The 12,435-nt window shown below is 36.1% G+C and overlaps 1 protein-coding gene across 1 annotated transcript in view; it reads left to right on the top strand.

Moving 5' to 3' along the window:
- Window positions 1–12,435, top strand: part of waplb (WAPL cohesin release factor b) — a 73,693-nt gene that overhangs the window by 5,280 nt on the left and 55,978 nt on the right. The window contains exons 3-5 of the mRNA XM_051124051.1: window positions 5,747–6,428; window positions 8,670–8,998; window positions 9,463–9,578. Of these exons, the coding sequence (XP_050980008.1) occupies window positions 5,747–6,428; window positions 8,670–8,998; window positions 9,463–9,578 (1,127 nt within the window). The remainder of the gene's footprint in view (window positions 1–5,746; window positions 6,429–8,669; window positions 8,999–9,462; window positions 9,579–12,435) is intronic.

Here is a 12,435-nt window from a genome sequence, read left to right as displayed (position 1 = left end):
ACCTTCAACCCATTGGCTCACATTGAAGTTCACTATTTGTATAAAATCCTGGAATGTTTTTCTCAAAAACCTTAATTTATTTACGACCGAAAAAGAAAGACACTCCCATGTCATCTTAGATGCTGGGTTTTCGCAAATCAAACCATGAATTGTCCTAAAAGAATCAATAATTCTTACTTCTAATGTAAAGTTACAGTTTGATATTGTAGATGAGTATTGATTCTTATGTTTAGGTAAAAATTCCTGCTCATACTCAACAGAATGCCAAAAGAAACTGTCACATTTTGATTTCTTGTATGTGTTGTAAGGAGAAAAAAGAAATGTGGAAGTGAATGTGGGTGGAATTTCTCATGCGGGTTGCTTTAGGGATGTTGGTTGTAGTGGTATAGACCTGAGATAAACTGGCTCATCAATCACTTTTTTTGAATAATCATTCACGTTTGTCAGTAAACTTTCTTGAGGGCATCCACTGCCATGAGTGCTGTAAATGCTCAGAACACCAGCGTTATGGGCTGTAGACTTGTGTAAAACCCTGCGTAATATCACAGTAATGGATATGCCGGACTGACTCTTGCAACAACAGCCTGGAGCTCCCAGCAGACCAAGAAATGAAAATCTTTAATTGGCCCAAACTCTATTTTACATTTCCTCTGCGTAATTGCTTTTTCAGGTTGGTACTCCTCCAGGGTCTTGCAAATCATTTGGCTGACTAAGTAATCAATGAGGTGAAGTTAGGGGAAACTTTCAGAACACTGACACCCGTCAGCGGCGATGTTAATACGAGGAGAACACTTAGACGCCGATGGAGCGTAGCGTCTGGACAGGCTCCTGTGAGCTGCTTATCTCATTTAGAAGCACAGCACATAGAACTCATCACCTTGTCTGTAACCGCTAAGGGTCTCTCATGATAATGCATGCTGATGAGTGGCTCTCCCTAAGACACTTCACTTTGGTTGCTCCTATGCATATTGCTTGGGTCAATCTATTAACTAGCAAAAATAGATGTTGATGTTCATCTCGTTCTCTAGACAGCAGAACAAAGCCCACTGGATCAAAGGCGAATTTATGGGCATTAATGAAACTTTCAATTAAATGTAAGGAGATTCAAAGCCTGAAAGTTAAATATCCAGTATGCAAATACAACATCTTTTCAACTTCTCGAAGTGAACTTCTTAAATGTTCTATTGAAGTCCAGGAAAAATGCCAAATTACTTGTGGGGAAATCTGAGCGACCGCATTGCTTAATGCAAAATAACACCTGGAACATTATGACTAACAAATTATGAGGAGAATAGAGCTTTTAACATTTATTGCATGACACATGTATATATAGGTGGGCTTTCTCTGGGCTAGGAAAATGCTATAATAAGCACAGTTAGATATAACCATGCTCAGCAGCGTTAACACGTGAATACTCCCACACAGTCGAGGTGCGTCCTCGTTTGCACCAGATCTTCTTCTGCAGCTGCAATGACTGTCTTGCCTTGGTCATCAGGCCGACTCATTTTGACTTTATAAATACTTCCTCCTTCCAGCTGCTTTTGAATGCAAACATTGTCCTGGATGAACAGCTCCCCAGTTGTAGGTTCTCTGCTTGATGCTGACATCACATCAGAATACAACTGTGTACATAGACTTTCTACATCACTTCTGCATGCTAGATTATTAACTGTATCTGAAAGGAATATGGAACAATATTTGACAGCTCCTGTTTATCTAGTAGTTTCTTAAACTACTGTTGGTATGAGCTGGAAACTGTCTGCTCCTCTAAGAAGCCTGTGGTGGTCAGAGTACAGGATGGGATTGGAGATGACACTGACAATGATGAGACACAGAGGCTGAAGTAGAGCGAGGGAGGAATGTGGACTTGTTTGACTTCTTGCTGGTTGAGAGATTGAAACTTGTCAATTCTCCGTCAGAGTGATGATGTGAGAGCACTGCTGAGTGGAAAATATATTTCTCTGTCCTCTTCCAGAAATGTAGTCTTTTCAAAATGTCAAAGAATGGTCTTGTTCCCAGTTATTGGTTTATTTAAAGAAAGAAAAAAGGAAGGGGGTGGGGGGTGGGGTAATGCCTTCCCCCAAATGCCATTTGATGTTGACTTTTAAAGTAAGTTTAAAATCACTATGAAATCTAAGTTTACATTTTTAAATGGAATTTTTTTTTCTTGAAAAAAAGAAAGTAACTTCCTCTCTCCCTCATAACACATCTCATCTCTCATGACTTGTACATTTTTAAAGGGGTCATCATGAACTGTGATTGTATGGAATATGTCAGAAATAGAATGAGGCATCAGTTTAGATTTGTCATGTCAATTTGTGCCACAGCCAGTGAAGATAGAATCACTCTAAGAAACATTTAAAAAATGTTCTGTATTCATTATTTAATGCAATTTTATTATCAGTGGTGATCAAGTGAAGGCATAAAACATTAACCATTTAGTCTTTTAAAACAGGAGTGCCCAAACTCGGTTCTTGGCGGCCGGTGTCCTGCAGAGTTTAGCTCCAACCCCAAATAGAGACACCTGAATCAGCTAATCAAGCTCTTACTAGGCATGCTTGAATCTTTAGGGTAGGTGTGTTAAGGCAAGTTGACGCTAAACTCTGCAGGACATTGGCCATCCAGAACTGAGTTTTGGCAACGCTATTTTTAAAATGTAATGAAACTAAAATGCAATTTATTATTTTTTTAAGCACTGCAACTTTACTGCTTACTACTACTTGAACAGGTATAATTAATACATGATGTTCCTTAAAATACACAATTTTATTAGTGTCTTGAAATATGTTCTATTGTATAGGTTATGTGTAACCATTAAGCCCAGTAAAATCTAAGTTTGTATTTTTCATAGATATTGACATGGTTTATAAGAAAAATCAATTGTTAAAATGCAAGATTTATCTCTCATTTGAAAATGTATTAATAAGCTGATGTACACTTTAGAATATAAAAGATATTTCAAAAGTCTGGCATGGGCTTAATTGGTACTTTGGCACCATTTAAGCCCGCATGTGTTTCGAATAAGCCCACATCATGATTTATTCACAAAATAAAAAAAACATTGATTTTAAAGAAGTAGAGCATCAGTATATTTCATTGACACAGAAGTGGTTTAAATATTCCTTTTACTAATATTGGCTAGCGCTCATCACCTTTACTAATAACATTTAACTCCAGCCACACAGGACCTGTAAGGACTGTAAAAAGACACACTAGTCTAAACCATGTTTACATCACCTCACCTCACATTTTTCCTCATTTCATTTTACACTTAGCTTATATAACATAATCTAGCTTCTTGTTTGCAGTCTACTTAAAGACACTCAGAAATCTTGCGCTCTACAGCTGAACTAAGGAAGGTCTCCCGTCCATGATGAACATCAACTCTGATCTTGGAATTTACTCACTCCCTAAAAGATTTTCTGTCCGCTCCAAACTGTTTCGCAAGAACAGACAATTTTTTGTTTTATTGTGCCATTGTGGTAAAGGTGACATGTCAACTTCTACATAATTTTATGTAAATATCTAAATATAGTTGTAAATTAAGGTAGTAAGGTAAAAGCACACAAAGAACATATTATTAAACACTTTCACTCAGAAAACTGATCAAAGTTTGTAATTAAATGGATAGTTCGACAGTGAGTAATGGTGAAGAAGGATGGTGTTTTCATTTAAAAATGTAAGATATCTCTGCAAAGACATGCATGAATCTTAAATATGTTATGGACTAAGCATTATAGTAATTTTCATTGCGCCCACATTAAAAAATGTTCGTTTTTTTTTTTTTTTTTTTTTTTTTTTTTCATTCAAGGGTAGTTTGTGTTGACTGTAGTTTGCATGCGTTTTGTGGCGCTGTACTGTTTATGGCTATCTTTTAAAAAAAGTTAATTTATGAAAATAATCTGCTCTGCAAAACCATTTATGATTTATTTATTTGTAAATTAATGTGAAATGAATCACAAAACATTTAGTGTTTGCAGTTCACATGCTTAGTTCTTTGGCAGTCTCTCTTTCAGTAAGGCTAACGGTTTGACCTTGAGATGAGCTTTGTGCACAAGCCAATAAAACTCATTTTCCATTTAAAGAAAAATTATCAAAAATAATAGTGGTATTTATTCATACACAGAAAACAATACATTTATCTCTTATTTGACATAATATCAATGTACTTAACAAAGAAATGGCTGAAAATTACAGAAATGTGTTGATTTCTGAAGGCTTCCAAAACACCAAAGTTTTTGAGTGTCTTTTCAAGAGGTACCCTGAGACTGCATGTACAGCATGCACAATCAACATTGCCAAATAAGATTGGTATGCATAAAAAAAAAATCACTAGATTGGTTAAAATGACTAGCATAAAATATGATTTTACTTTTTTTTTTTTAATGTGACTTCAAAGTTGAAAGTGGGTTTAATGGGTACACTTACTTTAAGGGTAAGTTTTCATACTTGAGTCCCCTTTAAAAGAACCAAGTCCAGACCCCTTTAAGTGGACCAGTAAGTTTTCCGTTGGTGGTTGCTGTGTCATGCCACTGTGCATTTGTAAAGTTCACTACTTCTCAACTTTGTCAGTGGTTGCTCCCAGTTACGTCGCCTAAACACAAACCCCTTTTGAAAATGAAAGACTTCTGCTGCCCTGTTCAAAACGCTGTCAGTATGAGTGTCCCTTGACTTGACATTTTCATACATTACGCAGACTTTAATTCAGATGTGTTTATAACTCTGTTACATAAATCCTTTTCAACTAAGATTTGAACAGAATTCAGTCTTTGGAGAATGATGGGTAGTTTGACAATGACTGCTGTAAGTTGTCATTAATAGGTTTGTATTGAATAAACTGTCATTTGAATGAAAGTCAGGATGTATGAGGTGATCATGACGGCTTAATTTGTCATTTTCGCTTCTTCACGATCTAATAAATAGAGGAATGTTTTGAATTACCAAAGGGGTGATATAACTGTAACTGTGTAAGTGCTGTTGTGTAATAGATGGTTTCTAGACCTAACAGCCTTTCTGCAACAATGACTTCCTTTGCTATGGACCTGAATGGGGGTTTTGTATGTTGGGGACCTTTTTCCAAAGCTGCTATTAACGTTTTGTCCTATTTGCTAATTCACAGTATGTAGACTTAATTGTGGTTATTGGTGTAATGGAGAATATGTACAGTAATGGAAGAATGGTAAATAATGAGTGTTGTTTGCCAGACTATAATGTAGGCAATGTTATGACTCCAGAGGTGTGATTATTGCTTTGAAGGTGTCTAGAAGTGTGTTCATATCGTCTTCTGGCCTGTTTGTGACTAGGTAGGAATCAGAGAAAATTAATGGGCTAAGACTGTGGTCTTGGTGCACTGTGTGGAGTACTTTTTATGATGGCTGGATGCAGTTTATTTTGTTTCAAAATCTCACTGCCATTGTAAAGTCGTTGCCATTTACAATTTTTAAGCGAAACGATCATGATGAACCACTATCTTGCAATCCTGACGTAGTTTAAAACCAGTCATTTTAGCCAGAGAGACAAACAAATGAGGTAGTGCAACTCTACTAGTTATGTCTCATATACTGGTTAGTAACTGGTTATTGCCGATAGAGCTAGTTAGAAGTTAAAGTTAGACCAAGTTCTGTTTATTAATATGTTTTAGTAACGTACTTCCTGTTAATTTAGGAACATGACAGGTCAAGTACTTTAGTTGTGTTTAGTTGAGTTCCTTTTCTATCTGACTGATATTTGACTTCCTTTTCTGTAGGAAAAACCCAGAGTTGGTCCATCGAGAGCACAGACCGCCACAGCTACTCATGGTACAAAAACCCTTCTGAAAGCGACACAAGACCTCTTGCCCAGACCACCACGTTAAAGTCTGAAAAAACAGAGGACAAGGATTCTTATGACGCCTGGAGCGCTGTGGTCGGTCTGGGAGCACGCTCCACATCTCTCTTTACCGGACCTAAAGACCCTCCGTCTACCTTGTGGGCATCCAGTAGTTACAGTCACAGCAACATTCAGGGCAAATCCTCCACTGAGACTCGGTTAGACGAGTTTGGCCAAGGGGACTTTAATGTTCCCGTTGAGCCATCTGAAAGTGAGGACCACTCTCAGTCTGTGCTCAGGGCGTCCAACTGCAGAACGTACTGCAGACCCAATAAAGGCAAACAGCCTGGTGGAGCTGATGGGAGCGGAAGTGTTTTCAGTCATAGTTCCACGGGAGTGTTGCAGAACAGCGGGGCCGAAAATGCTGGGAAAACAACGAACAGAGGTCGGACGAGAGACTTTACAGTGCTACACCCGTCTTGTGTTTCCATGTTTAACGTCACCTTCCAGGACTCCATGGACCGCAGTATGGAGGAGTACACAGCCAGCGCCTCAGCGGCTGGACCGGGAGATGCAGGAAGACTGAAGAAGAAAACAGAGACGGAAAGCAAACCTTTCAGGTAATAGTTTTGTGTAAGAACATTGGGTAACACTTTAGATTAACATAATCATTATTAACTAAGAGTTTTCCCTTAATGAACTTCTAATTTGCAGGTTATTAATAGTTAGTAAGGTAGTTTTTGAGTTTAGGGATTGGGATGGTTTAAAGGAGAACTCCACTTCCAGAACAACAATTTACAAATAATTTACTCACCCCCTTGTCATCCAAGATGTTCATGTCTTTCTTTCTTCAGTCGTAAAGAAATTATGGTTTTTGAGGACAGCATTTCAGGATTTTTCTCCATTTAATGGACTTCATTGGCACCCCGTTTATTGTACTTCCAAAATGTAGTTTAAATGTAGTTTAAATGCAGCTTCAAAGGGCTCTAAATGATCCCAGCCGAGGAAGAAAGGTCTTATTTAGCGAAATGATCAGTTTTTTTGTTTTGAAAAATACAAATTTGGATAATTTTTAAGCACGAAAGCTCATATGGCACGGGCTCTGTGCTCTGTGCTCCGGCTCAAAAAGGTAGAGTTCTCCTTTAAGGGATCTAAAACATGGTCGTGCAGAATAAGGCTATGTGCCTAATAAGTACTAATAAACAACCAATATGCTAGTAATATGCATGGTAATGAGCAACTAGTTCACAGTGAGAATTGGATGGTAAAATAAAGCATTACCAAACATTGCTGTAATCTCATGAAAATCTTGGTACTGTAGTTATATTGAGCTATACCTCATACTGTTTTTGAACAACAGTCTTAGTGTAATCTGTAGTCCTCAGTTTCACATGCTGGATCCTAGACCTTTTCTCTTGTTTTATTTGTTTGTTTTGTTATGTGTTGTTTAAGTTTTGTGGCACTTGTCTTGTTGTTGTGTTTTGTCTTGTATTGTTTTAGGCTTTTTAAAGTTAACTTTTATTTTAGTTTAAGCTGTTTTTATTTTTTTATGTATTTTTATATATATATATATATATATATATATATATATATGTATATATATGTATATATATATATATATATGTATATATATATGTGTATATATATATATATATATATATATATGTATATGTGTGTTAGTTGGTTTATTTGTTGGTTAGTTGCAAACTAGTTTAGTTTTAGCTGTTTTTTATGTTTTGTGGGTTTTTTTTGTTTTTTAGTTTTTAGTTTTTGTTTTATAGCATTTGTATTTAATTTAGCTTTTTGTTTTTTTTGTTTGTTCTTTGTGGTGTTTTTGTTTAAACTTATAATTTGTTTCATTTTATGTATGTATTTATGTCTTAGTTTAGTTGTTCCTTAGTTGGTTCATTTGTTGGTTAGATGTGAACTGGTTTAGTTGTAGCCGTTTTTGTATGTTTTTTTTTTTTTTTTTTTTTGTAGCTTTTGTTTTGTAGCATTTGTGTTTAGCTTTGTTTTTTGTTTTGTATTTGTTCTTTTGTGGTGTTTTTGTTTAAATGTGTAATTTATTTCATTTTTAGGTATGTATTTGTTTATTAGTTAGTTATAGTTGTTTATTAGTTGGTTTATTTGTTGGTTAGTTGTGAAATGTCTCCAACATGTGTTTGTTAGATTCGCACGTGAATGTTTTTTATTTTTTTTATTTTTTTTTTTATTTTTTATTTTTAGCTTTTTTTTTTTTTTTTCAGTATTTGTCTTGTAGCATTTGAGTATTTGTATTTAGTTTTGTATTTTGACTATTTTTTTTTTATTGTGTGTTTGTTCTTTTGTGGTATTTTTGTGTAAATTTATTAATGTTTAATTATGTATGCATTTGTTTTGTTTTGAGCCTTGTGTCACCCATTTAAGCACCACGGCTCCACTATTAATCCACAGCTCCAACCTCAACCGCTTAAACGAAAATAGAGTAGTGAATGTTAACACCATCCATCTCTAGACTTTAGAAAACATTTATTTGATTGTGCCTAGTTTCTATCTCTTACATCTCATGAAAGCGGCTCCCTTAAAAATCTGTTACTCCTGTTTAATCAAGTAACGGCAGCCCTAGTTATAAATAAATCAATTAATTTAAGATTGTTAGAATTATGTTTGCAAAAGTTCTTTGATTAACCAGCTCTAATTGGGAGACACCAACTTCATCAGGTATGCCGTATATGAAGTAAAATGTGATAAAATCCTCAAAGATGCTACTAATTCTGTCAAATTCATAATTCATTGGTTGCTCTCACTTGGCCTCATTCTTTCATGTTTGATTTGAATTCTACATGTGTGAGATTCTGACTGTTTGTCTGTTGGGTGTCTAGTCGGTCCAGACCCACACAGAGCAAAACGAAGAGCGGTAAGATGGAGCTCTTTGGGTTTGATGAGACTGATGCTGTGGCTGAGGATGACGACTCTGCTTCAGGAAGCTCTAACTACAGGATCAAATACTTTGGCTTTGATGACCTGAGTGAGAGTGACAGTGAGGATGATGAGGGTTCCTCTGAAAGAAGGAAAGCCAAGAGGAAGGCTGCAGCAGGCATAGCAGTGCCATTGGTATCTACAGAGACCAATGTTGACAGTCCTCCGCCAAGAGAGATGCTGAGCTTTCAAAGCAGTCACACTGCAGGTCACAGTCACGCCCTTAAAAACGGTCAGTATTTACACTCAACACACTAGCTTTTGGCTGTTTACAATGCAGTACTTGCAAGAATCCACAGTAAATCTGCACAGTTTTTGTTTTTCCTGATCTCGCTATGCTAGCAAGAACAAATCTAGGTTGTATCTCATCACAAAATTAAAAATTAAGTATTATATTATGTTATATTATATTGTAATATTTTTTATTTATAGTTATTTTACTTTATTTTTGTTTAATTAGTTTTTTTTTTTTTTGTTCAGGTATTTATTTGTTTGTTAGTTAGTTTATTTGTGGGTTAGCTGTAAACTCATTTTTGGTATTTTACAATTTTTTGGGACAATTTCAAATATTTATCTATGACTCGCGTGACATGTTCATTGCTGTGATTTTCTGTACTTGTCAACATTTCACAGAACTTCTTTTTCTTTTTAGAGACAATAGCAGCATTTGGCTGATGTTTGTTTGTGTTTTTACAGATTCTCTGGAGTTCTCAGAGCTCCTCCTTCCCTCTGAGACAGTAAGGAAACCTCAGGTCAAAGCTCAGGAGAAAGCCAAGGAGAGCAGCAGGAAGATCTTCAGTGGACCTAAGAAGGTAAGCATCATAGAGTTTCCTTCATATTCACATTCATATTTCCCATCATTCAGCTGATGGTTTGTGATGCTAGTATTTGTTCTGGAGCGTGTTGTACTACTTGTCATTTCATGAGGAATCTAAAGGTTGTTTTGCCCATTTCACCGATGTAAATGTTGCACTGCTGCCAATATGTAAAGAAATGATGTAGGCGTTTGATTTGTTGTTCTGTTTATGTACACTAAGGGAAGTGTGGTGAAGGCAGAGGGTGGAACGGGCATCACGTTGTTGTCTTCAGCGTGACTTTTATCTATAATGACAGTAATGCATTTATGTTGCTCACCCCCACTGACAGCTCAGCCGTTATTACGAATGTTCCTGCGGCTGCTGTTTGTGCACATGCTTTTCAGGGGTTATGATTGATTAAGTCATGACTGAACTATAAGCATATACATGCTCAAACAGAGCATTGTTTTGATAGCATCACATTGTTTGCATTATCCGGAGGAATTAGACTGTGAATGACTTGTCGATGACTACATATTAAACAGAGGTAGCAGAAGGTATTGGAACTGCTCTCCTCCATGATTCCCTTGATCACTATATCAGAATGGATCTGGTGATTACTGATAGTGAGAAGTAGTGCTGCACGTAAATAAAACGGAAACCATAATATGCATTCATCTCTGCATCTGCTCCGAGTTGCAGTCGCTTTAATGTGTTTTTGGGAATGCAGCATACGCATACACCAATCATCTTAACAAACTTGCAATGAGAAATCCTTATTAACAGAAGAGAAGCTTTAAAGGAACACTCCTGTCCAACTCCCCTAGAGTTAATCAGTTGAGTTTTACCGTTTTCGAATCCATTCAGCCGATCTCCAGGTCTGGCAGTAGCACTTTTAGCATAGCTTAGCATAGATCATTGAATCTGATTAGACCGATAGCAACTCGCTCAAAAATGAGCATATATAATGACGATATTTTTCCTGTTAAAAAATTTAACTCTTCTGTAGTTACATTGTGTACTAAGACTGACAGAAAATGAAAAGTTGTGATTTTCTAGGCTGATATGGCTAGGAACTATACTCTCATTCTGACCATGGGTGCAGCAGGTGCAATGATATTACGCAGCACGTAAAATGAAAATGACTGGCACTAAGTTTGTGTAGATTCAGAGTTGCAGCCGGCAGAGTTGACGACTGCGTAATATCATTGCGCCTGGTGCACCCATGGTACGGCAGCAAACTGACACCGAAATGAGAGTATAGTTCCTAGCCATATCGACCTAGAAAATCGCAACTTTTCATTTTTCGTCTATCTTTGTACACGATGTAACTACAGAAGAGTCAAGTTTTAAATAGGCAAAATATCTAAACTCTTTGGTCATTATTGAGCGAGATGTTAACGGTCTAATCGGATTCAATGATCTGTGCTAAGCTATGCTAAAAGTGCTACCACAAGACCCGGAGGTTAGCTGAATGGATTCGAAAACAATAAAACTCAACTAGGGGAGTTGGAAAATGAGCCTATTTTCAAAAAAGTTCCTTTAAGGATCCCCCAAACAAATTAAAGGGATAGTCAGCCCAAAAATGTAGTTTAGTCTAAATATTCTGAAGAGACTTGATCACACTATATGATGAATAGATTTCATTTAGGCTTTTATTCACATATTTAGATCAGCAAACGTAAACAAAAGCTCAGCCGTACTTGCTTGACATGTGAGAGCAAACCTCATTGTTTCTTATGGAAGCTCAAACATGCTGCGTAACACACGAGACTGAGCTTCTATTTGTATGAGGGCGCATAAATTGTGACAATCCCAAAAAATGTTCAGTTTCATGAACACAGAGTGACTGCCAGATTTCAAATGGAAAAGCATAGTCCATTTGCAACTGTATTTCCCATGGTTTATGAGTTATGAACCTTTCATGTTTAAAAAAACAATATTAATTACCACTGTGTCTGTTTTTTTTTTTTTATTATTCATTTATTTATTTTTTTATTTTTTTAACTTTCTTTGCATCATGCAATGTAATCTGCCAAAACCCAACTGGAAATGCAACCTCTTACCTGGAAGTCCAAAACCTGGAAGTAGAAAACGAGTTGAGGAGTTGTGAAACTTACATTGTTTTTATAGTACATTGACCTCTTACATGCCAAAGGATCAGGGAAAATTTGATTTAGCAAAAACCTCATGTATGCTAGTTAGAGGTGTGCGATTTATATAGTAATATGGAATTCTTCCACTTCATGATTCAGTCTATTAAAAAGCATTTATCATGATCACATAATTCAAGATATGGGGGTAGAAAATGTATATGTTTTTATCATTTCACATAGTTAATCAGTATCACGTGAAGACTGCTTTTTATTTTTTTTTTTTTCAAAAATCAGCATAGCTACAAAATGTGATATTAATTTTATACAACAGTTCAATAAACAAGAAGTTAATGTTAGGAAAATTACATTTTAGACACCACATTGGCTGCTTTTGCTCTATTACAAAAAAAAAAAAAAAAAAAAATTCCAAACAAAGCCACAGCACTGTTTTGCAACTCTGACCAACATGACAGTGTTTTGTTTCTGAATGAATCAACCATTAAATGATTGGGTTCAGTCACAGTGACTTGCTGCCACCTACTGACGGTTTTTCAGCGTTTGGTTTAAAATATCAAAACATCATTTATGCATTTTTAACTGCAGGTTAAAGCATTCTGTGTTCCACTAATCTGCATTAAATAAATACATGTGTGTGTAAATGCATCTAAATGCCACTTCAGATGCAAATTTTGCAAAGATGAATTTTGTTGATATTGATTTCATTTGCTATTCTAATTGACTGGTTAAATTTAAGAATTTGACTCAAAAGATGATGC

The sequence above is a fragment of the Labeo rohita genome, chromosome 12 (genome assembly GCF_022985175.1).
Source record: "Labeo rohita strain BAU-BD-2019 chromosome 12, IGBB_LRoh.1.0, whole genome shotgun sequence".
Taxonomy (NCBI): Eukaryota; Metazoa; Chordata; class Actinopteri; order Cypriniformes; family Cyprinidae; genus Labeo; species Labeo rohita.
The sequence above is the reverse complement of the archived record's forward strand: the minus strand, read 5'-3'. Positions and strand labels throughout refer to the sequence as shown.